This window comes from Cephus cinctus, unplaced genomic scaffold (genome assembly GCF_000341935.2).
Source record: "Cephus cinctus unplaced genomic scaffold, Ccin1 Ccin1_scaffold0921, whole genome shotgun sequence".
In the NCBI taxonomy this organism is placed as follows: domain Eukaryota; kingdom Metazoa; phylum Arthropoda; class Insecta; order Hymenoptera; family Cephidae; genus Cephus; species Cephus cinctus.
This window is the reverse complement of record NW_014333493.1, coordinates 151,240-178,815: the sequence shown is the minus strand read 5'-3', so window position 1 is coordinate 178,815 and position 27,576 is coordinate 151,240. Positions and strand designations below refer to the sequence as shown.

The 27,576-nt window shown below is 37.5% G+C and overlaps 6 protein-coding genes across 13 annotated transcripts; 3 read left to right on the top strand and 3 right to left on the bottom strand.

Moving 5' to 3' along the window:
- Positions 1-171: 171 nt before the first annotated feature.
- Positions 172-3,139, bottom strand: LOC107271144 (probable G-protein coupled receptor B0563.6). 4 transcript variants are annotated; one of them, XM_025088400.1, is made up of 8 exons: positions 3,006-3,107; positions 2,570-2,720; positions 1,886-1,911; positions 1,531-1,796; positions 1,146-1,372; positions 769-1,070; positions 467-713; positions 172-397 (listed from the first exon to the last, which is right to left on the bottom strand). In XM_025088400.1, the coding sequence occupies exons 3-8, from the start codon at positions 1,906-1,908 to the stop codon at positions 233-235; spliced, it is 1,230 nt and encodes a 409-aa protein (XP_024944168.1). In that variant the 5' UTR covers positions 1,909-1,911; positions 2,570-2,720; positions 3,006-3,107; the 3' UTR covers positions 172-232. The 4 variants fall into 4 exon arrangements, with proteins under 4 accessions (XP_024944168.1, XP_015602269.1, XP_015602277.1 ...); XM_015746783.2 differs by lacking the exon at positions 2,570-2,720 and having other exon boundaries at positions 3,006-3,139; XM_015746791.2 differs by lacking the exon at positions 2,570-2,720 and having other exon boundaries at positions 467-701; positions 3,006-3,139.
- On the top strand, positions 3,081-10,311 carry LOC107271139. Its single transcript, XM_025088399.1, has 3 exons — positions 3,081-3,187; positions 5,441-10,067; positions 10,150-10,311. The coding sequence occupies exons 1-3, from the start codon at positions 3,153-3,155 to the stop codon at positions 10,174-10,176; spliced, it is 4,689 nt and encodes a 1,562-aa protein (XP_024944167.1). The 5' UTR covers positions 3,081-3,152; the 3' UTR covers positions 10,177-10,311.
- Positions 10,312-11,022: 711 nt separating this feature from the next.
- LOC107271145 (lymphokine-activated killer T-cell-originated protein kinase) lies at positions 11,023-12,882 on the top strand. The gene is made up of 5 exons (XM_015746792.2): positions 11,023-11,386; positions 11,466-11,702; positions 11,792-12,085; positions 12,178-12,402; positions 12,501-12,882. The coding sequence occupies exons 1-5, from the start codon at positions 11,263-11,265 to the stop codon at positions 12,698-12,700; spliced, it is 1,080 nt and encodes a 359-aa protein (XP_015602278.1). The 5' UTR covers positions 11,023-11,262; the 3' UTR covers positions 12,701-12,882.
- LOC107271147 (syntaxin-1B) lies at positions 12,748-19,103 on the bottom strand. 2 transcript variants are annotated; one of them, XM_015746795.2, is made up of 9 exons: positions 18,700-19,103; positions 18,450-18,542; positions 18,268-18,361; positions 18,133-18,207; positions 13,482-13,679; positions 13,337-13,410; positions 13,130-13,267; positions 12,950-13,060; positions 12,748-12,873 (listed from the first exon to the last, which is right to left on the bottom strand). In XM_015746795.2, the coding sequence occupies exons 1-9, from the start codon at positions 18,730-18,732 to the stop codon at positions 12,802-12,804; spliced, it is 888 nt and encodes a 295-aa protein (XP_015602281.1). In that variant the 5' UTR covers positions 18,733-19,103; the 3' UTR covers positions 12,748-12,801. The 2 variants fall into 2 exon arrangements, with proteins under 2 accessions (XP_015602281.1, XP_015602282.1); XM_015746796.2 differs by lacking the exon at positions 18,133-18,207.
- On the top strand, positions 13,747-18,451 carry LOC107271140 (condensin-2 complex subunit D3). The gene is made up of 3 exons (XM_015746776.2): positions 13,747-13,888; positions 13,977-17,548; positions 17,619-18,451. Exons 2-3 carry the CDS (start codon positions 14,034-14,036, stop codon positions 18,112-18,114), a joined length of 4,011 nt encoding a protein of 1,336 aa, XP_015602262.1. The 5' UTR covers positions 13,747-13,888; positions 13,977-14,033; the 3' UTR covers positions 18,115-18,451.
- A 398-nt stretch (positions 19,104-19,501) lies between the features above and the next one.
- On the bottom strand, positions 19,502-27,523 carry LOC107271146 (ankyrin repeat domain-containing protein 29). Of its 4 annotated transcripts, XM_025088401.1 has the most exons (9): positions 27,411-27,523; positions 27,157-27,316; positions 26,107-26,217; positions 25,594-25,692; positions 22,170-22,268; positions 22,007-22,105; positions 21,745-21,942; positions 21,586-21,681; positions 19,502-21,344 (listed from the first exon to the last, which is right to left on the bottom strand). In XM_025088401.1, the coding sequence occupies exons 2-9, from the start codon at positions 27,166-27,168 to the stop codon at positions 21,147-21,149; spliced, it is 912 nt and encodes a 303-aa protein (XP_024944169.1). In that variant the 5' UTR covers positions 27,169-27,316; positions 27,411-27,523; the 3' UTR covers positions 19,502-21,146. The 4 variants fall into 4 exon arrangements, with proteins under 4 accessions (XP_024944169.1, XP_024944170.1, XP_015602279.1 ...); XM_025088402.1 differs by having other exon boundaries at positions 25,594-25,795; positions 27,157-27,508; XM_015746793.2 differs by having other exon boundaries at positions 27,157-27,508.
- Between the last annotated feature and the right edge of the window lie 53 nt (positions 27,524-27,576).

Here is a 27,576-nt window from a genome sequence, read left to right as displayed (position 1 = left end):
AATGAGTTATATACTTAAAAAATACTAGTGTGTTAAGTATTTACATTTTTTAATGTAATATTAAGACTTCTCAAAGAAAGTGATAAAAGAATCCTTTTTACATCCAACTACATAAAATCAATTAAACACAAAAAAAAATCTTTTTTTCTTAGATCTATATAATGTTAGAATAATATACATATTTCCATAAACATAAGTATACACAATTTTCACTGCAATATCCAACTTAGGATTACTGTAATTCCTTCTCCTCATTCAACTTCGACGGTGATCCTGGAGAATTCAGTTTGGTATGTTCAGGAGACATTCGAAAGGTTGTTCCATGTCGACTAAAGTCCTCAATTTCACCCACAGGAGGTTCCTGAGACATATCCCGTACTTCCTCCTTGCATCGTCCCTGTAAGAAAAATGCAGTTTACAATTTTCCAACGAACGATCAAAGTTCTCACGAGTAGTATCCTCTTACCTGGAAAGTACGAAGTGCAGCACTACGAAAATCAGTACTGCACGCAAAATAAAGAAGGAATTTTAGTGCAAAGTTACTGATTTCCACCAAATTAACGATAGCCCGCATCCGTTGGTAATTCAAATCCTTTTCTAATTTTATTGGATATATCAAAGTGACACATATAGCCGGAGTAGTGGTTAAAAAGAAGAAAATAACTATGGCAGATAATAGAATGACCAACTGCTGCTCCTCCCTGTAAAACGAACTACAGGTTTATTGTCACCTTAAAAATCTAAAAATCATCATCATTATAAAGTCACCTGTATCCACGATTCCGCATCAGGGATGATGTTTCCGCAACGTGTGTCGCTCTATATTTATCAGACACTGCATGGAACCTACGTCGTTTGGCAGTGAGTTGAAGAAATCTTTTGATGACCAATGTATTAAGAAAGACAAAGACTAGAGATGGTCCAATCCGTACAAGACTCTCTAATCCCCATAGATAAGCTGTCCATAATTCATTGCGAGTGATAGAGGTATTCTCTTGTAATATAAATACTAAATCAGGACCATCCTGCTGCTCGTATACGAGTCTCATACCTCCAAGCGGTATACTGATCTACGCAATGAAATCTTATATGTTCTCAGATCATCTTATAGTATTTCAAGTAAAAATTGAAGATTATAACTGTACCATGAAACCAAGCATGAAAGATGCAATGATCAGTGAATTAGCATTGCGCCGTATATTTCCAGATCTCAAACGTGCTGGAAAGAAGACTGAGACGTATCGGTCCACGGTAAGTGAAGCCATTATGAAAATGCTGGCAGCCATGAAAGTATGCAGAAGAACGAGCTCTATGTGAGCGTGATAAAGTGCGGCTAGATAGAATTTATTCATCCCATATCCTAGTCTGATGGCTGGAAAGAAGTTGAGAAGTATTTTATGAAGGGGTGATCCCTTATAGCGTCACTGTATAATTGGATGATAAATCGATACAGTAGAATGTCTGAGGGGTTGAAATTAAATACATGATAACGTTGGTTCATGAATGTATTATTTATAGAGATATGCGAACCGACTGGTATCCAGGAGATTAGGACACCTATATCAGCTACAGCCAAGCCCGTCAGATATAAATACGTCACTCCGCGGAATGACGGTCCTGATAAAGCAGCCAAAGTCAAAATATTTCCCAGGAGTCCAAAAGTCAAAATGGCTGGGGTGGCTATTCTGTGCACGGCCCATTCTATGTGAAGGAGTTCCTTTCTAATAGCCTCCTCGTCATCTCCAAATGGCTCGTATCTCTCTGTGGAGTAGTTACTATCGCAGCAGGAGAACGCTCTAGGAAATTTGAGACGAATCAATTACGTATGTATGATGATAAAGTGTTTTTTTTTAGGAATATATTTAAATGCTCTCCTGTTACGCACCCATCGATCAATCCTGTTAACATGACCTGAAATTATTGAGAAAACTTTGTGAGGGAAATCTAATTCTGTTTGGGTAAATTTGATTAAAAGAAGTCGAAACTTCTTCAAACAATGATTATATTTAATTTTGAAAATTAATTAATGAATTTCGATTTAAACAGTGCGTTGACGTGTAAAGACGATTTGCATACAAATTGTTAAGTTTACAGGTCTCGTTGTTCAAGAAAAAATATTCATTATTGAAGTTACAATGGAGTCGTTAGGCCATTGTACTCCCCTCAATGTTATAACATGAAACTTTTCAATTTTGCTCCGTCTAATTACAATTTACCATATAAACAGGGGATCGTTATCTACCTCCTAATGGGTATCATGTATTATTATTCGTATTTTTTTTTTATACTACTTGTTACATTATAACTATAGGAAACAAATTTGCATATTTCTTTTAAGATTTACTTTATAATACCTCTAGCTATAAAAGATCTTTTTAAGATGCTTACACTTTCTACATTATCCCATTATATGCTCTCTGCACAAACTACAATGATATAAAAAGAAATCTAATTATTCTTAGCAAAAAATTTCGAAGAAAAATTATCAAGCGCACAGAATTAAGAATTCAATATTTTTAATGAATGCACTGGTATTTCTACAGTCTCTCGTCATTTTGAATCCTTTTACCTTTTGAAATTCTCGGTATTCCCATTCGATTAAGTGATACGGCAGAGAACTACACGTCTGACAAACACATTATTAGAGTCGACATTTCAAATGAGGGATTTTTCTCAATTATCAGCATCCGGGTAAATTCTTTAACATATATCTATCTCACCTGTAATAGATATTTATTTATATTTAATACAATCTAATTTTTCTTTTCTAGCCCAAAGCGAAGTCACTATCCGTTAATTGATTTAATATCTACGACGTCTTACACAAAAAAACAAACACTTTTAGCGTCATTCTTAGCACCGAAAATCCGGTACATCCTGAATACATTAGAGTTCAACGTGTAGAGCTCTGAATAAATGATTATTCATGAATTCGTTAACGTTTGTAATGGACTACTCGAAGTATAACGAACTATTTATGCAATCTTCGCAGTAAGTAAAATCACCTTTTTCTTTTGTGTCAACAGGCTGCAGTTACACGATGCAATTGAAAACTCTAATACGAACTCATGACCTGTTCAATGTCGACGGCGCGAAACGTCGTAGCGGACTTCGTCCCTTGAACCTGTGTAGCTCTGAGACATCCCTTAAAAATGGGAGGTCGGTCAATGCGCAAGCTCTCACCCAGGTAGATCAGTCCACGTGTAGGAAGCACGTTGCTTCTCCTGTTCACCATATTCGCAACTCAAGTTTCTGCGCATTAAGAGAACTTAATACGTAGATAGGTATACACATTTTTTTCACTTCATTTCATTATAAAACTTCAAGCGAACCTTGTCTACACATTTAGCGCATAAAATTTCATCACCATTAATTTATCTTCGTTAGAGAACTGCCAGGACTTCTGGTACCTGAATATTAAAATAGCACTGCCGTACACAAACACAGAAGAAAGAAAATTTAAATGAACTGAAAAGATAGAGGAAGAATTAATTTTACTGTTAATTTATAGAGAGATATTATCAAAATATTTGTTAGCAACATGCATAAATATGATGTACAGTGAGAGACATAATTTAAAGCTTAAATGTTCTGATATCTTTTTGTACTGTAGAATATAGTCTGCAATAATTAGTTTTCTCAATGAGCAGCAATCAGCTACTTGTTAATTTACGTTTTAACGTGACATCTACAAGGTTCGCTATGGCTCTCTGATTCCATTTTAGTATCTGCAATCAAATCTCTACTGTTCTATTAAACTCTTCCATATTTCTCATAATTGCTTCCTAACGACTTATTCTCGTCACAGATACCTAATTAGACATTCACGTTTCATATGTGATGGAAACATTTCAACGATGTATTACTATTAACATTCTTAGTTTTGTGTGCATACGCGATGCTCTGTCGTTGCTTCAGAATCGTAGAATGATTAGTCATTACATTTGTTGTACTGCGTGCTGCATTACAGTGAAAAGTATTCGAAAGTAATAGAAACGTGACATAGTTAACGGTCCTAAGTGTATAGACAAGTATGACTAAAGAATTTATCAAAACTTTCAATGATTCGTTATTAAAGTTATGCTTCTTCTTGTTATATGGCATTAATTATATGAAGCCTTCAGCCAATTTTAAAAATCAATACTTATACATACACTCTATATTTACTAACTTCGACAAAGTCCAGATATTTCAGTACGCTGAGCCGTTCCGAAAAGACGTGGAAAGAAAATTTTCTCAACAAATACTTCCTTAACTGCTTGGAGAACTAAGTTGGTATCTTCAAGGGGTAGTAACATAAGTCTAAGTTGTTGCGAATGATAGATTACTACCAGCGATTCGCAAGGACAAACTTGCCCTTTTTCATAGCTGCAAAAAAAAATTCAGAAAAGTGAAATATGAAATATGTATAATCCAATATACGAAAACAAATTAAGCAGTGGAGAGATGGGCGGCATTGTGAAATAAATTATTATGCATGGCATCTGACGTTCTTTAATAAAAAGTAGAGAAGGGGTCTCATGTTTGCTGTGTAAAGCACAGTAAAATATTTTTCTTACAGTAAAAGTTTAAAGAGAGAAAAAATGTTAGTAGCAACATGTTTTTTCAACTTATAACAGCTATTTGTTATTACCATTGCTTTTTTCTTCGTATTCACGTGACTATGATCGATAATGTACGTTATCAAACTTTTTTCTGAGAAACTTTACTTTGCTCGGGAAATGTGAAACTTTTCGGTCGATAAACTTCAAAATATTTGAACTACAAAGAGCCACGTGAGTCTGAGGTGAAATTCACTTTTCTGCAAAACGACGCAGGGCTTCGCATAAGGCGCCCTCGCTTTCTCTGTATGGCCTGCGGCTTATGAGATTTCCAAGGGATGAGAGAAAAGCAGGTGGGGTGTGACTACCAAATTTGAGGACAGAGGGTGGGGCGGTATAACATAAATGGAATGTAACGGAACGCACGCGAGTTATTGGAAAAATTTGTGTGTTCTATTCACTTCGTTGCGTCGCGACGTTAGCTCGACCCAAGAATGGGGTCTTTGACGTTGCACAAAACTCTACGGTACGTAGCGAGAAATTATTTCGATAGTAATAATTAATAACAATATTTATGAAACATAATACTTCTAGTCTGCTTAATATATTACAATATTTGTCCGGACACGAGGAAGCTTATAGAAATATGAATTTATATACTGTCGTTAAACTTAAGCTCGGCTGTTGCAGATATTCTTTTTCATTTATACAGACTTTGCATAGGTAGAATATTGGATTGCAGGATATACGAAACGATTGTTTTTTTTTGTGATTTCCATTAGTCGATATGAAAGAAGGAAATATAAACCGTGCTGTGTATGTGCCTCGATTTAACTGGATTTTCATACATTGTTTTTTTAATTTCATGGCTTTAATATTGTTATATTTTTTTTGCACAGGTTCATTCAATTTATCGGCCTTAGCCAGGCGGTGTTCTGGTCCGCACCGTCCCCTCCACAAAAGAATCAGGGATTGAAATTTCCGGATGCCGTGTGTCCTTGCATACTACTTCAAGAGTGTCCAAAGATATTTGGTTCCGTGCCAGAAGACAAAGATCTTGGTTCGTTTCCGTCGTGCCAAGTGGATGGATACGTTAGATGCTGCGGCCTGTCTTCACGTAGGGATGCTAGGGCATTAAATGAAAATCATGGAAAAGAAAATCTGGTGACGTCGTCTACTACCTACAGAGAAAAGTATCAGCTTCCACCTGGCATAGTAGTTCCAGTACCATTTGTATATCCGGAATATATTGATTCACGTAAAACAGTGAAGGTTTCAAAGGCGGAAGTGGCTGCACCATTGATATCACGACCACCGTTAACACCCTTGGCACTGTTGCGACCACTGGAACCATTAACACCATTGGCACCGCCACCGAAACTTCCTCCTATATCAGCCAGTGTTACTAGACCGGAAATAACAAACGGCAAAAAGAAATTGTTGGCGGAAATAACAAGTCCGCCGGTGCAGAAGTTGCCGGTTGGCATTCACGTACCACCGGTAGGATTCATGTATCCGGAATACTTGGAGGAAATAAAGCGAAAGGAGGCAAAGGATCGTGAGGAAGAAATCAACAGGAAGAAAGCAACTCTTCAGAATCACTCTGGAAATTTTGAACTACATGCTTTCCCATTATCCATGACGAATTCGCAGGGAAATTTCAATACACCGGGTGTCAATAATATTCGGGAGTCTTCTGTAAGTTTCCAGGATCAATCTCAGAAAGAGACGCCTGATTCTTTCTCGGCAACTGTTCATAAATCTGAGAAGTCGTCGACAAATCAAAATATAAATGGCAATCAGGCATCTAGAACAAATACACAAGATCACTCTAAAAATAAGACTGAAAAAACTTTTCCAATTGTATCTGCCAGTTTTGAAATCCATTCAAAAAATGAGCCTACTGATGCTTCTCAAAGATTCAGTGCTAAGAATACAGATATGACCGGTGGCTCCCGGAAACCAAATGTCACTTTTGAAAACGAAGACTTTGGTGTGGCTTCTTTGGACACTGTGAGGGAGATTATAGCGTCGGAAAATGCCTTGACAAAACCGGACAGGATACCGGAAATAGCACCGTTCAGTCCAAGAAGATTTCCGTCGGGAGTAACTGCGCCGCCATTAAATTTCATGTACCCGGAGTACGTGGATTTGAGAAAGACTAAGCAAGGGAATGAAAATTTACGTAACTTCGAAAATACTCGAATTCCTGTCGAACAAGACGAACCTGAGCATATTGAAATTCCAGAAGAAGAAATAACGCCTCCGCCATTTGAATTTGTAAAATCTAAATATGAAAAATCTAAAAATGTCGACGCCCCTGTCAAAAGTGTAGAACGACTTAGAACGCTGCCGGTGGACATTAGAAAGCCACTTCTATTCCAAAAGCAAAGTCGTTTCGATACATTCGAAAATTCTCAACCAGACAAGAAGGTGACCATAGAAACAACACCGACTGAAAATAAAACTTCAATATTCTCAACCTTGATTTTAAACACGCTGCATAATTTACACAGTTCGATGTCTCAATTGACTTCTGGCATTTCCATGAATTCCGCAACAGTCACTACCACCACGACGAATATTCCACCCACAATCACAAGGTCGCAGACGCCGATAACGAGTAGCATTGAAATTCAAAATATTAGGCCGCCTCAAGCGATTCCTAACAATCATGGACAATCAGAAGTCAGAACTTTTTCTCCATTGATCGTTCCTAAGATTCCAGTAAGACTACGAACAGAGCAACACGAAATCTCGACAATGACTGCGAAATTCCCCATGTTGGCACAGAACTTAAGTGAGACTCCTCAAGAGAAAGGAACAAAAAGTGTCGTCGTTCAAGCGACAGATGTGGCATTGATTTCGGGGAGAATACCTCAAGTAAATCGAACCGCAGACATTCGTCTGAACGCTCCGATGACCCGGCCCAAGGTGAAATTACCCCATCGACAGGGACAAAGTTTAGTAAGGAATCGTGGAAACGTGAAACACGCTACGTCAACTATTGCAGAAGATTACCCAAATGCGAGAGTGATTTCGCAACGTCAAAGAGTCAACGCAGATCATGTCCCAGAACCTCAGGGAGATTTTCAACCACGTTTGAGATTGCCAGCGAGAAGTTTCGAGATACTGAACGCCAGTCAGCCGGAAATATCAAATGAAAAGTTCTCGGCGTTCAATGGTGAGAACATTCCTGAAGGACTTCAAAGACCGATACCATCTTTGAAAATGCCTTCTCAAGACGATATACAGGCACCACAAGTGTCCAATAAGCATACTATACAGCATTCAGGTGATGGAAGTACAAGTGAATCTCAGAGAGATCAGGATTTAGGAAGTAAGTTTCACACGGATAATAATAATCACGAGAGAGCAAGTATATTCAGAGTTACCATGACGATTGGACACCCTCGTGAGATTCTTGATCGATTACCAGTTGTACCAACTGTACCAGCTCCCGTAGAAATCGTTCCGTCTACAGCTGAGATCATATCAAGTTCAGTTGCTACTGTTGCAACAACAACTAGTGCAACTCCATTAGCTCCTGTAGAAGTGACAAGTGCTAGAACTTCCACGAGGACACGTCCTTCGAGTCCTGAGTCTATGAGAAATAATCTAATTCGTAAACGGCCTCAATATTTTCCCAAGAAGCACGAATTTGTTCGTCAGGATTCGATAATGCCGGCTACCACGTTTGAAACGAAGGTAGGGCACCTAGCTGGTGTTAATAGACACGATTTTGAAGATCCCGAGGTGCAGGAATCTCTGACGTTCCTAGAAGAAAACAATGTGAACTTTGGTTCGCGCGCGTCGACTGATCAGTCGACTAAATTTACATCAGAAGGGTCCGGAACGACGAGGGACTATTTTCCGGGACAGAGACTGTCGTCAGAGACGTTCACGCATGATGAGAGCGTCATTCATCCGAACGACAGCGGTGTAACGAAGCCAGTTAATGACATTAATGTGCCAGTAATCGATGCTCCGTTGAATAATAAAATAAGAAATCTCGAAGAGGGTCCAAGGCGTCAGTTCCGTAGGATGATGTTCAGGAGGCGTCTCAACGTCCGAAGGGATTCACGTAGAGGATTTCCTACTGATTCCACGAAAATCGAACCACAATCCAGGAGGGCTTTACCAAAGGAAAATGATTTTCCCGCAGGCATCCCGGAAGAAAAGATTCAAACCAATCAAAGACCTCGTTCTTCTGATACTCCCACCTTGAATGGACCCTCATTAGAGGCGGAAGAAGTTACATTACTTTCGACTCTAGAGATGGGAGATAATTTACAGATGGAACGATCATCGGGAAAGGGACCTAGTTCAGAGGAATCAACTGTCTTACCACCTATATCTTCTAATGTCGAGGAAACTCGTTCTCGTTTTCGACATGGCCTTAGAAATCCTTCGATTGTTAAGGAAGAAACCACTGTAGCGAGTGTTGAAAATATTTCTAATAATCTTACCGATAACGATGTGAAATACTTTGTGCGTAGAAGACCAAGGCCGGGTAGGCGAACTACCACGCCGGAATCTTCTGTGGAAACTTCTACGGACTCCTATGCGGTAGGAAGGAGAATAATACGTAGACGTCCTGGAGTAGGAAGTAAACGCAGAACACTTCAGGACGAGGAAAATGAAAATATGAATGTCTACGAAGAGAAGGCTCAAAGTGAGAATAGTGAATCCGTACGACAGAGAAGCTCGAGAAAGATCAAAGCCGAGAGAATTTCTGTTCAAAACTTGGAGGAATCTGAAACTGGGACTTCTTTGACAGCACCGGAAACGGGAATATTGAAAATCAATAATACCGCAGCCTCTACGGGGTCGGATTCAAACTCATCACCGGATGAGAAGTTAATCAATATGCAACAAGAGAAACGTGTGGAAATGTCGAGTAACAATAAGCTTATGGAGGTCAATTTACGTAAAATCAAAGACAAGGAGGAGGCGGAAAATTCAAGTAATGGGAAACGCGTAGTTTATGAAACAGCCACTAGTATTTCGGTTGTTAGAAACGGAAGAGTTTTGACTTTGGATGAAGTGAAACTTTTAAATGACTTGAAGAAACAAGAAGAACTTGAAGAACGTGCAGATATATCTGATAGTACACCGTCGACTTTAATCTCTTTTGATTCTGTACCCTTGGTATTTTCAAAATTGAGTCCTGCAGAAGACCATGGTGACTCTTCGAAAACTCAGAATAGCGGGAACGGCGAACTCCAAATTTCCACGCCAACAACTCCGGCTTCTGGTACAATGGACGATGAAATATTGGAAACAATCGATAAAGGCTCAAACGAACCAGGGCCTATAGAAAGGGATGCTTCTGCATCAAAAAAGACACATAAATCTGAAGAGACTACAAAAGAGTTTCATAATAATCTAATAAAGAAAGAAAGTACCGATAGTTTGGAGATGTTAAAGCTGGCTGAAGATACAAGCGTGGATTCAGATTCCGTAAAACCGGAAGATTCTACAAAGGATAATCCTAAGAAGGTGATGGATAAAGATGTCAATGACGTAAGTATAGAAACGCGTAATAAACTTCATAAGCAGTTTGTTGATGTTAAAGATAATGAAAAAATCTTATCTAAACTTGAAGAGAGCGGAGGAGATCCGAAGCAGTTGAGAAGTTGGTATGATGATAATAAGAATAGTCGGGCAACAGCAATGCGAACAGCCAGACATACGATTCTGGACCCTCAACAGATGCCTATCTTCGAGTCTGAAGATTCTCCTGGTGTTTCCCTTCAAGAGAACAACAATTTGCGGATGAATCACTTAACGCCAGTTAATAATATTACAATGATAGAGAGCGTTACGATATCTCCTGAGGATATTGCCAGGCCAGGGCGTATCAGTATAATTGGTCCTATTCCTCCGGGATTTAAAGACATAGCTATTTCACCAGAGGAAGAACTGCGTCTTGATCTACCCAATTTGGACGGTGTCGAAAGCTTTAGACCCTTTTCAGAACCATGGAAATCTAACCCTATTCCGTTGAAAGTGGCAGGACCTTCCAGAATAGAATCATTGAGGCCAGTTGCTAAAAATCTTCCACCCTTCAAGGCTTCTCCATTAGATCCCTTCCGATGGTTATGAAAGAATTAGCTGTATTTTTTTAGATTCTATTATTGTGGCCATTTATCGACATTTTTTCTAATTGAAAATTAGTGCTTCAATGTGACGTTATTGAAAGACGATGCATCGCTTAATGCCAACAGCGATATTATAGAATTTGATTATTTATTAATTTAGATAATAGATCTGTTGTTTACACATGTAAATAAATTATGTATCATTATTCGTTTTACGTAGAAATACATGGCATACTTATTTTATTTACAGGCCACCTTTATTGCTGGTTCGTAATTCTGTATCTGCTCCGATCTGTTTCTCTCCAATAGTTTTACCCAGTTTTACCAACTGCGGGAACAAAGTAGTATAGATTTAATTCCATATATTTAATCAAATTATAATAAATCAGAGATATTTATATTACAACTTAGATCTTAGAATTTCAGAAGATTATAACTTATAGATACATATTTATCCTAAACACGAATAATCGTTTGGAATATAACACATTTTGTTGGCAAACATGAGGCGTCGTTACCAATTAGTTTAAATTCTAGCAAACCGTCAACAGGTAGAATTTTAAGACTTGGTCCGTTAATAACATTTGTAACACGTTATTCTAATATTATACAGTATAATGGCCGAATTTAGAACTCCTACTACAAATAAATGTCGAAGTAGATTGCAGGATAATCCGGACTTGCAAACGCCAATAAAGATTCCTCCATCACCATATCTGGAGAAGATAGGTTACGGCACGTGTAAGCAAAATTATATTTGCCATTATGTATGGTATCCATAGTTAATTCTGTTTTTAATACTATATACATTTTTCATTAGACGTTAATGTATTTACTTTGGAAAGATCACCGAAAGTTGGTTTCGTTAGATCGCCTTGGGCCCTGAAGAAAGTCAATCGGAATGCCCTTAGCACCAAAGCTTATAACACGCGTATCTGCCTTGAGGCAGAAATACTTTGCAAACTTAATCATCCAAACATCGTTGGATTTCGTGCATTTACAAAAGCCTCCCATGGAGAGGCATGTCTTGTTATGGAGAAATTAGAAGTCTCCTTAGGTATCTACTTAATAACAATAGTAGCGTAAGATAAAAGTTTAAAATGATCTTTAAATCGTTAATCATTATGACATATTTCTTTTGGACAGGTGACATCATTGAAGGAATGATAGAAAATGATATGAATCCATTCTCAGCAGATGACATATTAAGAATTGGGTTTGAAGTCGCTAAAGGTTTAGAATATTTACATCATACAGTATATATCCTTCATGGCGATCTAAAAAGTTATAATGTGCTAGTATCTGATAACTGCAAAGTCGTAAAATTGTGTGATTTTGGAGTTTCTCTACCATTGACAAAGTCTCTAGAATTGGACAGATCGAAGGGCCAATTTGAATATGTGGGAACAGAGTGCTGGAGTGCTCCTGAAATCATAGACAGTGAGTTGTTTAGCACGTGTCTTTTTGTTTGCACGAAGTTTAGTAATTCATCTTTTGTATGTTTGATTACAATTTATATTGATGTTTTTCAGTGGAAGGACCAGTTACGAATAAAGCAGATATGTGGGCTTATGGTCTTGTAATTTGGGAAATGATAGCTCTGTCTCCACCATATGTAGAACATGATGATTCAATATTTGAAACTTCGTTTGATGATTCGTTTACTGCTAATGAAATGCCTGATAATAAAGAAAATAGTGATCCAAACCTGGATGAAAGTGTACAACTAATTAAGGAAATAACGCGTAAAAGATTTGGTATGTTACATGTAACTTTCAGTACTCAAATTTTCAATATATTATAAAATTATGTACAGTATTCTTTATATCAAATTTTATTTTAATTATCGTTTTAGGTATGCGACCTGCTTTACCTGCTATCGAATTAGGCCCAGAGTATAAAAAAGTCTTGGAACTGTTCTACACGTGTACTGACGCAGATTACAAATCAAGACCAACTGCTAAGGGTGTTGTCATGTTTTTCAAAAACTATGTTTACCCAAAATCTGAGAAAGCGGAAAAAGAAACGGAGTGCGACATGGATTGTGACATCTGAATCATATTATGGTATAAAAAGTTATTAATTTTTAAATACTTTATAAGTTATTTTTATGTAATAACAATCGTTTATTTTGCATGTACATGAGACGTCTAATTTTAAAAGAAAATAGCTATTAGCAAGAGAATGACAATAATTGTAACGATAATTATAATAAATTTGATTTTCCGCTGGAAAAAGAATTTATCAATTAGTAACATAGTATACTGAGTTTACATACGTATTCAAAATCAGTTTTAGATATACCTTTCTCCATTTGTGACTTTTCTTTTCTGCTCGATGGATCTCATTACGTCCACCGTCAATATTATGTGTAGCTTTCCCAGCAAAATATTCAACACAATTTAACTGATCGCCCTGAAATATTTAATTAGATTATTGTCATCCTTATTCAGATACTAATAACTAATTGCAAGATATACAGACTTGCTTTTCCACTAGAAATGCCATTTCCGTGAACATATCGCGCACTTCTATGAGAGATTTTTCCAATTTAATAATATCGTTGTGTCTTGATTGTATATCCGAGAGCTGCTGCTTAACTAGTCTACTATCTTCAAGAATCTGAAGACATAAAATTAACAATTATCTCTTGAATTCCTAGAATAAAACTTAGGAACATTAGATACTTGCATTGTCCACAAACAAATTTCTTTCCTGTGTATTCATCATCTCATCTAATTCCACACTAGTGATATCTTTTCTCGCTGTAAATTAGTAAATTAAATATTGCACTAGATGTTCCAGATTTTAAACATTTGACCAATCATTTACATACTCAGGGTCCCTTGACGTTGTAAAAGGGACGAACACTTATCATGATACTTCATTAGGGACTCATTGTATTCTTGCATAACTTCACTAAATAGTCGAGTCATTGTTGTATATTGTAAAACTCTAATTCTCGCATAAGCTGGTCCTTCTCTTGCACTTTCCACAGTGAGATCATCAATTGCCGAAATCTCTTTTCCCATATCTGGAAGAGAATTTTTTCAAAATCACTTTAGTAAATAGTTACTGCTCAAATGAATATTTCAAAGATTACCGCCACATGGCAGCACTGTCTCATTTGGGTATGAAGTGTTTAGTGTTATGTTGTGAATAAAACAATATTAAATACAATTATAATTCTGATAATCATCAGTTAAATCTAGCGCAAGAAAATGTATATTGTATTGAATTAAGGTAACGTAGTCATTCATTAAATTCTGTGTGGCAGTAATTTTAACAGTATGTTATTGTGTTAAGTAGGGTTATGTATATATTGTTTTAGAGTGGCAAAAAGTCCTGTTAATTCAAGAATTAATCACATGTTATTTAAAACGCAGTCATGGAACCTCTTCAGGTATTTGATAGCTTTAAGTTAAATGTTTTAAATCAAGTTTGGGTTAAATCTGTGTGGGATGGTGAATTCTTAATAGTGGATGATCTTCCTGACGAATATCTTCTTCACTTAGACAGTGAGGATATGGGAGTATTATTAACAGATGCTCATACGGTTGTGAAGACTTGGATGTCCGAAAACTTAGATTCAAATCAGCTTGAAAGATGCCAGAGACCAGAAGTGTCCTGGCAGACACTTACAGCTCTGAATATAAACTCGCACAGCTTACTTGCTGTTCTGGCTTACTTAATGAAAAGTGGTCAATCGAGTATGGCAGACGAAGACTCCAGACTTTCTTGCTTAAAAGCTACAAGTTTATATTTTATGCTATTAGCTGTTCCAGGTAGCAATGCATTTCATGTGTTTCATCCTAACTTGTATCATAAAGCTATGGAGACATTTAAATTATCAAAGCATTTAACAGCAAAGCCTGTTAAACGTATTCAAACTACTGATTTGGATAATTTTTATATGCAAGACGAAGAAAATATAAGCACATTATTAAACCTAGAAAAAATAACATTGGTCAAAGGTTTGAATAGTACCATGTATGATCTGATTATGATGCTCAAGACCTTTTGCATGAGGGATCAACTCAGGTCATTAGAAATCACGGTGCATTCCTTACTGGAAATCACAAAATTGGAAACAAGTATAAATCATTTTGTAGCTGGAAATAAGAATATGGACGCCTCGATAACTTCGTTATCTTACAATGCTTATGTAGCATTGCAAGAATTATGCAATCCACGACACGGTGCAATTGATGTTACCGTTAGATTGATCTCAAAATACGTGCTTCCTCATCTTTTATTAAACTACGTAGAATTACCAGCAAAAGCGTTGATGGTTATACGTGACACAACTGTTGATTTTTTGAAGAATTTACTTTCTACGCATGAAAAACAAGCCGAGCTAGGAATAACAATATTAATTCAACATTTAATGGTAAAATGCCCAGAGAGAGTAGAAGCCCGCCAGAAACAAGCAGCAGTCATCACGAAGTTAATGAATTTGTGCAAAGGCAACATGTATAATAGCATCATCGATGACCTTATATTGCTAGCATATCACAATAAAGTATCATATAGAATTTTTGCACAAGAAATCATGGGAAAAGTTGTACTTGACAATTCAAATAAATTGCTCAATTCAAAAGTCAAAAATTTATTAATAGCCACTACTCTTAGCCGATGCATTGATACTTCAAATATGGTCCGGGGAAAAGCTATGGCCATATTTGCAGAGTGCATAAATGTAGAAAATGATAAGAATGGTACAATAGTAAACGATATTTTTAAAATATCCAATGAAGACAAACCATTCCTGCCAGTAGAGGAACTTAGACGAGCTTTAGCAGAGGATATTAATCCCTTACCAGGATCAAATACTATTATGAAAATGTTGATGCACAGAGTAGAAGATGAACGTGCATTAGTAAGACGAAGTGCTTTACAGATTCTTCAAGATCTAGTGACAGCTTTCCCAGTATTATTAGACAAAATAATACCAGCAACAGGCCTTCGCTGCAGAGATCCTGCATTGTCTGTACGACGTTACGCTGTACAGGTCTTAACTAATATTCTAGAGAAGTTTTATGGTCACCCTAATCTAGTGAAGGAATGGGTGCAAGCAGTTTTGCCACAGGTATTCGACATCGAAATAAAAGTCCAGGAAAAAGTATTAGAAGCCCTACAGGATATGATGCTCAGCAAAATCACTCCATACTCTGATGACTATGAAGAAACGGCAGACTGCCTACCATGGAAGATTCTTTATTACGTAACAAGAATGAAAATGAGAAAACATTTATCCAAAGCATGCAGCGTTTGGGCGCAAACTAAAGTCATCACACGATCATTGATAGCCGATGTTCAGTCACACATTGGAACAGATAACAATCTATCAGCTTGGATATTACTAGAAGCCTTTTCACAATATAAAATATTACCAAACATGAACTTGCATTTTGCAAATTATAAAGAGCTCTTGTCTCAAGATAACTTTTATGCAAATTTAGTACTGGAAGTCTTAAGAAATACATGGTCCTCCTTAGATAATGAGTTCCTGAAGAAACTTCACTCAGATCTTCTAGACTCTCTCTGGCATTTCAAAGTTCATTTTGCATCTGTTGGTCTTTGTCTAGACATTATTGGAACAATTTTAAAACATCTCAATCCGGATAATGCTAACCAGTTACTACAAATGAGTGGATCCCAATTAATGAAACTGTCAGAAAATGAAATAAAGAAAATTCACGACAATAATAACACAGCTGAAGTAGCAATTACATGTCTAAGAGCTATGTGTACTATTGGACATGCATCGGCTCTATGCACTGATACAATATCTCCATCATGTCTACGTACTTTACAAGGGTTATTACTGGAGTGGGATTCGTTTCCAGCAAGATTAAAAAACGCGAAGGAACTAAGGCCAGCTGCCATAACTCTTCTTGGTCAACAAGCAATGAGGAATCGTGAAATAGCTCAAGAAGTTACACCTATCCTAGGAAAATTAATGTGCCAGACTACAGAAGGAAGTTCTAAAGTAGAAGCAGCAATAAGAGTGAATTCTGCCAAGGCATTGGCTGATCTTTGTATCCGTTTTACGGCTTTAGTAGAACCGTATTTACCTGACATGTGTGTTAGTATGAAAGACCCTAATCCTGTTGTCAGAGAAGTAATAGTAGTCTTATTCATTCAGCTACTGCTAGAAGACTTCATAAGAGTCAAAGGACTCTTCTTCTTTCATATTCTAACTATGCTCTCTGACACAGATGAGACTATTCGAGAATTGACTATATTTCTCATAAAGGAGAGACTCCTAGTGAAAAACAAAACACTAATATCACAACAGTTCCTGCAGAGTATATTTCATTACAACAATTATCAGGATATGAATAAATTTAGAACGCGGCGTATGCGCGAAAGGGAGAAAATTGCTTTGACTCTACCTGGTCAAAGAAATCAGGCAAAACGTCGAGCAATATATAATTTCATGCTAGAGCACCTGGATCCTCCAGGAAAGTTGAAGTTGTACGTCAGGTTAACGAATGAAGTGTTGGCTGCTGTTTTAAATGGAAGTATTCATACGAAGCAAGAGGAAGGTATATCCGTTTTAAAGGATGCATTGTACATCATCTCCAGGGAACAATTACAGCCTATGGCCTCAGTAAAGCATACAGAGGATGATGTACTGGATGAGAGCACATCTCCGGGAAACAACTCTCCAAGCAATGCTTTGAATATCATCGTTGAAGAGATGAAGAGACATGGCTTAGAAGTATTATTGCCAATCCTGATTAAGCTGAAGAGAAAACTCAAAAATTCTTTACCATCTGTAATAGCTGATGTTACCAGGCTTTTTATCAAGGTTGTTTCGGAGTACAGCAAGGATAAACTTTCTAACCTGATAAGCGAGTATCCAGATTTAGAAAAACAAATAGACCAAGATATAAGGTATGCATTTCAATAAGTACTCTTTTATAGAAGTAAGATCTAATAATACTGTAACGTTATGTTGTTTCAGGCAATACGGTAAAAAAACAAAATCCGACGACGAGCATACGGACGAAGAAGAGTGCTCTTCCCCGTCTCAGCCTAGCCCTTCAAATATTGCTTCATTAAGTTCAAAACTATTAGATCCGAATCGCACACCCAGAATCGTCATACGTAGACTATCATCCCTAACGTATCCAGGAATACCAAACCTGCGAAGTCCGCCCCAAAACTTATACACCAATGAACAACCTGGTCCATCTGGAAACGTACAAATTTTAACACCAACCTCTGCCACAAGTGCAAACACTCTGCTATTTAATGCTGGTCCAAGTTGTAGCAGCTCACCTAAATCTTCCAGAATGGATCGATCTTTTCGCTTATGTAGATATAGTCCAATTTCTCCAATGCGAGACAAGAGATTATCAGTCATTTTTGACGATCCAGATTTAGTCTCAAATTCAATGAATACAGCATTATCAAAGTCACCAGGACAAAGGGTTCAAGGTGAAAATGATTCCGATTAGGTAATTCTAGTGATTTACCTTTTAACATTGCTCGCACGCGAAATGATGTTTGAGAAACGGTGAACGTGCGACTTTCCAACTCGCCCTGAATTTCTAAAATATCATGGGAAAATTTCAATAGAGAAATTAATAAAAAGACAAAACGTTACTCACCCCGATTGTTATGCGTAAGAACATTGTTGTGCAAGTCCTTAATAATACTTATATTTTCGACGATAAGCTGAATCAAGCTCCGTATTTCTTCGACCTGAAAACAAAATATGTAGAACGCACCTTTCTGAGAATACTTCAATAGAGTCTGAATCACTAAAGTAGATAATTAACGTAGCACATACTTCTTCAAGAACTTTGCTCAGCTTTTTATTCTGAGACATATGAATATGAACATCTTGAAGAAATCCTCGTCCAAACGAACCGCTTCTCCGAGTCTAAAGCATTAGAAAAATTAGAAGAATACAAACATAGCTAATGCTAATGATTTGTAAAGTAGTTAGACGTTCGAAGAAAAATTAGCAGAAATCGTATTCGCGCAATTAGTATAAAAACCGGATATCCTGTCAAACAATATCAGATCAAATACTTAACGGCACATAAGTCTGGCATCCGATCTCGAATCATGATCACAGTAGTGTCTGAAATTCAACTCGAAACTAAGCATCCTTCACCGTGTAAAGTGTGCTCGTTGTTATCAGTCTTATCAGCACAATGTAGATATTTGATAAAGTTACTCATGACGTTTACACTTCACAGTAATCGATGATGTACTCGCTGAATTAATAACAGTCGGTAAATTCTTGATCGGTACGTGAGAGAATCGTACGCGAATTTCAGACTCTACACAGTTCTGCGGTAAACTCGTCCTCATTGGGCAGAAGGTGCTTTGCATCTGAAATGGAGTAGGAAATAGGCACTTTGTAGCAGCTGGATAGCAAGGCCAGAGTTAAGATCAATTAGGTGTGTGCGTCTTCATTTGCCGTCATTTTTTTTTAACGATTAACACGTCTTAGCTCTAACTTATAAATATTGAATGGCTGTGTAATGTTGTGTGCCACATTAGGCACAAAAATGAATATAATATTCTTATAAACTGGGTGATCCGAAAAGAGAGATAAAACGTAGATGTCTTTAGGTGATAAATATTCTCGAGTAATGAATACAGTACAAGGAATGAGGTACGCAAGTCTGCGCATTTTGTGGCACGAGGTCAAACAAATGTTTCAGGTATTCTGTGATATCTCACTTTGAGAAAAAAGCTTACTTTTTATGTAGCATGTAATGAAATTACATTTAGGCATAATATTACATCAGAATTAGTTTGATTCTGAAAGTGCATGTATTGTAAACAGATAACAAATTAATTCTGATCCAAATGATACCGAAAACGAGGTAGTGTTTTGAATGTACAATAAAAGAGGCATATTTTATTTTTGAAGATTTTCATAAAATTTTTATATGTGTATATATATATATCTATCAACAATAACAATAATTATTATTGACTAAGTAAATATTACATTCTAGGAAGACTGCCGGAATATTTTGAAAATTTTGTTTCACGCAAAAATTTGCTAGATCGAATGCTGCGGTTATTATGCTTCCTCCAATATGGAAAATATCGTACTGTTACGTGAAAGGTTATTCAATACTATTGTGCCAGCTTGAAGATGGTTCTACTATAGATATTGATATAAATCAAATGGACGTGCTAACTTCAGGTGGCACAACAGTCCTGAATAACCATGTATACGAAAGTCTATATTCAAAATTAAGTCACTTTCCAATTATGTATAGTACTAACGGTAAATCTACAATAATTAATTCTTAGTATTCTAATTAATTGTAGATTCCTTTATCTTTTAATAAAATCCCTTGATACATTGTGCACGATTCTCGCTTACAGATATTCGCCTCGTTATCATAATTTACAATCTGTTTCAAGGCAGATCAGTCAGTCTTATGTGATTGCATTCGATTGAACAATTGACAGTGTTTTTAAAAAACTGAATTCTCTCTACTGAAAGACTGCTGAATAGTGGGTTAGACCTACTTATGCTACAGCTGATTATGCTGGTAATGCGTAATTCTGATAATCAAAAAGGGAAAATTGATGTTTCCTATATACATTAGAGTACAGTTTCCATATACAAGTACAAGTTAATATTATTATGCGCAAAGCTGTCTCTTTCAAACGTATCTAGAACAGTATTAGATCCATTAGCTCATCTACCAGTTAGGAACAGCAGAGTTGTCGTGCCTTATGTTATTTTGAAAAGCATATTGCTGTGTCATATTTACAAAATAAAAAGAGAAATTACAGATAGTCGTCGTAAGATAAATTATTAAAATTTTATATATAAATAATGTTTATATTAATATACTCATCTTCGCGCAAACGTACAGCTAAAGTTATAATTCAACAACTTAGACGGAATACCCACTATAAACCTACCGTCCATATAGGGTGTGCTAAAAATAGGACACTTCCTGTGTAGTACCCCTTAGCGATATAATTACTAGAATTAACTAGTGCTAAACAACCATAACAGTGAACACTTAAAATTAAATACTGTACCACGAAGCAATACAATTTTCACATAGGAAAATAAATGCGAATAATCTGCTGCACTGATCGTTTTGCACTCTAACGTTACACGAGTTCCCATAAAACAAACTTTACGAAATACTGATACGTTTTCCTATCCTTTTTCAATGACAGTAGATCGGTTATTAACCAATAATGACAATCTAAAAAGCTAGGACAACATCTCTCCAATGGCAATACCGTTAAAAATCCCATTGAGTAGTATTAGAATAAAAACTAAAATAGATATGCTATCGCATCAGTAGTATCTCTTGCTACCAAGATTCATAAGCTCGCTAATTATCCAATGTTAATTTAATCTGCAGGGTTCCTCAATGTAAACATAAGTTAATATTACAGGATGAAAAATACGTATGGTATTTGACAGTTGTAGAGTCGTCAGAATGAGACAGAAAAGAATGCCTAATGAACCTTGTCTACATTTGTAATATTAACGTGATGCTGTTCGGGCTCTAACTTTATCTTTAAGGTAATCAGCGACCTGGGTTTGAGAGTGTCGCAGTGCCAGCTGAAGTGGCGTAAGCCCTTCCTGATTAACGAGTAAAGGATCAGCACCAGCTCCAACAAGTTGTCTGGCTACAGTCATGTGTCCAGACAAGGCCGCCGCGTGAAGTGCACTTTCACCATTCTGAAAAAAAAAAACCATTACGTCAAAGATATTTGAACGATCGTGTAGACCAGAAGTCAGATGAATCGAGCGCGACGAAAACATGATGTCACAGTCACTCTCTTGAGCATTCAAGATTGACACGCCTCTTTGAAAAACGTAACTGAGTAGTTACTCACCTCGAATTTAAACGTTCGAGTATTTCTGACATCCTGCTACGACTTAATACCAGAAACACAAGAATTACGTTTACTCTACTCACCGGTAGTATTCCTAAGGATGGACGGTATTTCAAAAGCTCGCCAATCACTGCCGTGTGACCTTTATGAGCAGCTTTGAAAAGAGGTGTCGCGCCATCCTGAGTAAGAAAACAATTAATTAAAAATCAAATAGCACATCGTCTTACTAAAATAATCCTTACATGTCTTGTGGCATCCACTCTGACCCCAGCTTTTAGTAGTCTTCTGACAACGTGATCGTGACCCATTTGAGCAGCTATCCACAAGGGGGTAGCACCGTCTGTACGCGTGGCGTCGGTTTTGGCTCCATGTTCTAACAAAACTTCTAGGATTCTCAGGTGACCGTTCTGCGCTGCTATGAACAAAGCTGTAGCTCCATCCTTGTAGGAGAGTAAACAAATTTAATCATTTATTAAAAATTAAAATGTCTTAGAGACTCAGTACCTTCATATGAGCATTGACATCTGCTCCCCTCTCTAAAAGTCCTTCGACCACGTCCAAGTGTCCACATTGACAGGCGACAAATAATGGGGTACCGCCGTCCTGAAATATTAATATGTATATTATATATTAAATAATAAACAAATTTTAAGTAAAAAATTCCTACCATACTGCAGGAATCCACAGCCGCTCCATGTTCAAGCAGAAGAGCAACGATATCCATAAAGCCACCCTGAGCCGCGAAGAACAAGGCTGTGGTCCCGGTCTGAAAATGGATACAAGTGAAAGACCTCAGGTCCTGACTACATCAGATTCACGGATGTTTCATCTCATTTCTTGGGGGTGTAGAGAAGTTGGTGGGAGAAAATAAGGGATCGATTACACGGAGCCTGAAGTCTTGTATCTCAACCCATAGTAATTTTCTACAATTTTCAGAAATTCCTTTGAATTTCCTATATCCGTCCTAACATTACCGTGATGTAATGAAAAATAACTGTTCTACTTAATTAACCGTAGGTCGAAGAAATACCATTTGAATGCCAGCAGAAAATTTATAGCCTGTAATAATTCAACATACATGCCCCCTGTGAAAGGCCATATTGAGTCCAGTGACCTATCTGTGATGTAATACTACTTGAGCATCGATTCACTTTGATCCAACAAGGACTCGCAATAACAAAAGCTACCAGACTGAACCAGTACTATTTCTCTGACAAAGCTAAGGGCTTATCCAACCCTCGGCTGAGAATCGATATTAACCCTGTTGGCTTCGAGAACCTCTGGAGATGCCTGCACTCGAGCCACCTGGTCCCAACCTGAGAGCCGTACGTATAACGTGAGCTAGCACTTAGGATATGCACGTAAATAGTTACGACGAATACACTTTATGTATAAACGTTATAGCGCTACATATACTATTATCCACTCGTCCTTCACCTAATTCTAAGAGAGCGCCACTCATTACAGACACGAACCAGATTGCTGGGAGCGTCGGCCTTCTTTTTGATTTTGTAAAATCAAATGAGCCTCAACGTGAAGATGAAATTGGATAAATTATTTATCATCGATCGATCCCACTTATGTTGGAATTGAAAATCAGGTGCTTTTACTATTGGATATACTATTACGAACGAGCATTGTTAACTCGAGTGAAACGTATTTCCTGTATACAAAGTTCAAGTTCGTTCTCAGTAGTCAAGGTTGTCATTATGGAATAATTAAAATTATCCTATAATGCACAGAGGACAGAGTTAATATTATGTAATGGATGAAATATTTATATTATTTATAAGGGATGTAATTATCCTTCAGGCTTTACTCAATGGCCATGTCACGTAACACATTTTGAATTACTATAGGTAGAGGTTGAGCACACTTTCACCGAGTCTCTTATGTAGGGATATAAGAGCAGGAGTGAACGTGGACCCGGAGCAAGACAGCGTGACAGTATACCGGGCGTTCCATTTATTATAATCCAGTAGCAGCGAAGAGATCTGACAATATCGCAAGAAATCAAGGATAACCAGTAAGACATTTTTCTCTGTAACAAGGACTAACACTAGGAGTTTGCGAGTTTTATAAAATTATCACGGTTCCCAGGATTTATTTTTTTCTATTGGTTTTACATTTACCAAAGAATATAAGATTTATTCCATAGAAGCTATAGGATTACTGACTTTGTGAACCAGAGTAGAAATGGTGACAGCTATCTGTTACAAACCGCAGATTCTAGAATAACCCAACGACTCTGGGCTGCTGCAGTATAAAATCTTTTTTATGATTAAACTTTTTCTCATGGTTCGAATCCATAAACAATTCGCGGTTATAAATTACGGCCTTTTTTTCTATACCTTCCAAAAAAAAACGCTTTGCCTGGAATTATTTTTCTCAATGCGTTCCAGGGAACGATTGGACTCTCTGGATTTACAATTTCAAGGAAGTACTGATTTCAGGAACTGCTACGTCACGACTGATGATAATAAAGTTTATCGCTACTGTAAGAAGTTTCATCGCCATGGATCTGGAGTGATTTGTTTTCCAAATCTAGAGGAAGTTCAAGCAAAAGCCATTGAGTCACGAAGCGCTAAACGTTTTCTAACTTTAATTAACTGTAGAGTGTACATGCAAACATAGAGGGCGGTGTAATCAATGGCGATGTTTCGTGATCGACGAGGCGCTAATACATCATTTATTCTTTTTTCTTCGGAATATAATGAGATTAATTCGAGAGGATTGTTAAAGTAATTAGTACTGGCTAATAACATGGTAAAACCGGAACACGCAACATGCTCTAATGACGCCATCGAACATTTGCTGTTCCTCCCTGAATAAGGTAGCACATCCTGCGAGCTCAAATGTCGTACACAGTCCCTAAGTGATAATCTATATACCTGCGACGACTATAATATGTACTTCCTGTCTGACCCAGCTGATCGCGGTCAAGCAAAGCCGATAACGCAAAAATCGTGCCATCGCTTCCTGCAGGGCAGAGTTACAGAATTAACAACCAGGACGTGCGCACGGTTTCTGAATAATTAAGGTTGCGCCGTGAATGTTTCTGTATGTAAATACAATATATATATTACATTAAAACGACTGCATCGAGGAACCGTACGAAATAACGTTCGCCTTTCCCCAGGACAAATCTCCTTCCTGCTCGTTGAAAAGTATCTGCACGTTTCCACGTTAACCGCAATTTTCATGGAAGATTTACTTCGCAGTGTAAGGTCGGCCGATAATATCTCAACAAAGAATTTCACAGTCTCGGCTATTATTCGTTTACGATATAGGCGTCTACGTGATTACATAAAAAGTCGTGCGACTCTGTCTACGTTTACGTAAACGCTTTTGAGCCTCCATAGCTCAAAGGTCGAGCTTTAGGTAAGTCGCAGATCTATTTTTGTCATAAAAGCACGAGGTCAGACCGCCAAGAAAGAAAATACAAGCAAGACCTCTGGTGATTGCGCAATGAGACTGAATTTATAAAATCTCGTGGAATCGTTTAAATAATTCTTCTCAAGTAAATGACATGACGATTAAATCTCTCGAGAAAGAGACAAAAGGGTCGGTGAAGCCTTGTTACGTCGTTTAACAAATTGCAAGAGAACATTCGCCGCTCTAGTGATAACAGAGACACTTTTGTCGAGGTGCTCGAGCGCGGCGAACTCTTGAATATATATTCTGCGAAACTGCACGTGGTGGTCCACTTGAAAATTTGCAGACAATGCAAGGGGGACCTTGCATACTTTGAACACCGTGGTTGTACGAAATGGCCGGACTTGATGATACATTCTGGATAAATCTGCCTACGTCCCGCACTTGTACTTGAAAGGTACTAATGGTGTACTTCCTGGTACTCCGTATAGAATCGATGACATGCTTTTTAGGTTAGCTACTCTCTGAAGATATCCTGAGTCTGGATGAAAGTGCCGTTGAGAATGTGAATAAAGTCACGTTCGTTTGGGCAATCATGGTTGACTATGGAAATTGAAAGAAGTTTATTGCGAGAAATAAATTTTTTAAATAATCCAAAGTACTGATTTACACGCAGTAAAGGAAGATAATGGTGTGTATACTGGTTTAGGACTTACCAGCCTTTTTGAAGTGGGATCGGCACCTTGCTGAAGAAGCTCTGTCACGGCTTCCATGTGACCTCCGGCAGCAGCTAGTATTAACGGGGTGGTTCCATCCTGGAAATAAATAAGAAACCCTTCACTTACGCCATAGACCTTTTAATCCGCTTATCGTAGGGTACTGTCACGGTGATTCGTGCTATCGAAACAAGTGGTTGGTCTAAATAGATTGAAAAGTCTCATAAGCCAATAGGATTGTTACTGTGACTAAGGGAATTTCTAAAGATTTGGAAATAGGACTTGTCACTATGGATCTATGGATAATGACATTAAAGAAAATACAAGGTATGAGATTACCTGTTTCATGATATTTTTTATAGATCGTTTTTTTTTTTAGAATGATTTATCTAACCCAATCATTGTGTGGACGCAGATGGTCGAACGGTGAGGTTAAACTCGCGTAATAACATTTTATAATGATGACGCCACTTGTCAGTTTATTTTTATTGTAACGCTGACAAAAAAACTGACCTTATCCTTGCAGTCTACGTGGACACGCCCGGAGTCCAAAAGAACCTGAAGGCGTTTCGCGTCGCCACGAGCTGCTGCCAGATGCAACTCCACGTCCCAGGGTGATTCTTTCTGCAAGGATAAATTTATTTAATCGTGTCTCCCACGATTTCTAGAATCATTATTTTCACGGATAATTCATACAATTTCTGAAATATTTTATCAGTCAATATCGAGCAGACTCTCTTGGTTAATACTGGACGTTTTATTTTTGTCGTGTTTTCTACGCTTTTATACGTAAATTTTATCACGTCCGAATTGAGCATCTTCGCAGCATCACATTCAGTACCTATAGATCGTATCCTTTCGTGATACCGTTATTGAGTGGGCGAAATTCTACGAGGATCGATACAAATAAAAATAGAATCGCTCATAAATTCTTAACATTTTCTCAGGTATCGCTGCCAGGATCATTGTGATGTAATAGAAAGTAGGTTCTTTCTCTTTGACCACTTGTTCCAAGTATACCTATAGCTATCGGTTACCGTCATCACGCTTCGATGACTTTCCACAGTTTAGATGAGTAGAGCGAATTCGCATTAGCGCGTGAAAAGCAGTAAGCATACACACAAAAAAAGCCAATCGCTAATTTTCCACGACTCTTTCACGTATCCGATCACAAGATCCGCGCGAAATCATTTTTATAAATAAAATCATGGCCGTCGGTATATATGTATAGTAGATACAGTCGCGCTATTTTCAAAATCGAAGCAATCCGAATACCGTTTCAGTGACGTTCATGTTTTCAAAAGTACTATAATAAATTGCCCCTTACTTTTTTATCAGTGACATAATTGCGCGTACGGGACAAGTCACGGCTTACGTCAATCGTCATTATTTATTCAAGAAAGACTTGCGTGCTTTCATACCGCGACATGTCTCAAAAATTCTACATATCCATTCTGCTTTCAAGCTAATAATCATCGCTTTCTACAGTTTATCCTTAACATATAATCTGATAACGTAATAAGCTTGTGATACAATGTTATAAATCATAATGCGTGAGCTCACCTTCATAGACATATCAATAGTTAACGAAGAATCGATCAGCGAATCGGAAAAGGTCTAAATCGATCATTCGGTCGGTAGTATTCAAGGCGGTTTTACGAATCCAGTAGAGTAATACATTTCACGTATGTAAGCATATGCAACGTCTCTGAAAATGCTGGATCTGCGTACCAGATATCATTGTCCAATATACACAGAAATAGTGGCTGTTTGATTTAACATTAATTAATTTATATCTCACAGTCACTAGCTCTCACATTTGTCAATTATTCACATTGGATATTCACTTCCAGTTGTACTCGCGGCACTGTCCACAACGTCATCATTCGCCCGATGACACTAGTCAACGAGTGCCCGGTGCAGCACGATGTTCCTGCCTTTAGATGAGCTTTAATTCTGTTTTCTTACATGTGATGGCGACAG

Excerpts from the sequence above, each read along its gene's own strand:
- LOC107271144 (XM_015746783.2), bottom strand. The coding sequence starts at position 1,908 with ATGTTAACAGGATTGATCGATGG. Across the intron at positions 1,797-1,885 it reads TTAACAGGATTGATCGATGG|AGCGTTCTCCTGCTGCGATA; the intron begins GTGCGTAACAGG and ends CAAATTTCCTAG. Across the intron at positions 1,071-1,145 it reads CTTTCATGCTTGGTTTCATG|ATCAGTATACCGCTTGGAGG; the intron begins GTACAGTTATAA and ends TTCATTGCGTAG.
- LOC107271139 (XM_025088399.1), top strand. The coding sequence starts at position 3,153 with ATGGGAGGTCGGTCAATGCGCAAGCTCTCACCCAG. Across the intron at positions 3,188-5,440 it reads ATGCGCAAGCTCTCACCCAG|GTTCATTCAATTTATCGGCC; the intron begins GTAGATCAGTCC and ends TTTTTTGCACAG. Across the intron at positions 10,068-10,149 it reads TGGATAAAGATGTCAATGAC|AGAGCGGAGGAGATCCGAAG; the intron begins GTAAGTATAGAA and ends CTAAACTTGAAG.
- LOC107271145 (XM_015746792.2), top strand. The coding sequence starts at position 11,263 with ATGGCCGAATTTAGAACTCCTACTACAAATAAATGTCGAAGTAGATTG. Across the intron at positions 11,387-11,465 it reads GAAGATAGGTTACGGCACGT|ACGTTAATGTATTTACTTTG; the intron begins GTAAGCAAAATT and ends ATTTTTCATTAG. Across the intron at positions 12,086-12,177 it reads TGCTCCTGAAATCATAGACA|TGGAAGGACCAGTTACGAAT; the intron begins GTGAGTTGTTTA and ends GATGTTTTTCAG.
- LOC107271140 (XM_015746776.2), top strand. The coding sequence starts at position 14,034 with ATGGAACCTCTTCAGGTATTTGATAGCTTTAAGTTAAATGTTTTAAAT. Across the intron at positions 17,549-17,618 it reads CAAATAGACCAAGATATAAG|GCAATACGGTAAAAAAACAA; the intron begins GTATGCATTTCA and ends ATGTTGTTTCAG.
- LOC107271147 (XM_015746795.2), bottom strand. The coding sequence starts at position 18,732 with ATGATTCGAGATCGGATGCCAGACTTATGTGCC. Across the intron at positions 18,362-18,449 it reads TGAGCAAAGTTCTTGAAGAA|GTCGAAGAAATACGGAGCTT; the intron begins GTATGTGCTACG and ends TTTTGTTTTCAG. Across the intron at positions 13,268-13,336 it reads GAAATTTGTTTGTGGACAAT|ATTCTTGAAGATAGTAGACT; the intron begins GCAAGTATCTAA and ends TTATGTCTTCAG.
- LOC107271146 (XM_025088401.1), bottom strand. Across the intron at positions 25,693-26,106 it reads ACGTAGACTGCAAGGATAAG|GATGGAACCACCCCGTTAAT; the intron begins GTCAGTTTTTTT and ends ATTTATTTCCAG. Across the intron at positions 22,106-22,169 it reads CTGTGGATTCCTGCAGTATG|GACGGCGGTACCCCATTATT; the intron begins GTAGGAATTTTT and ends TTAATATTTCAG.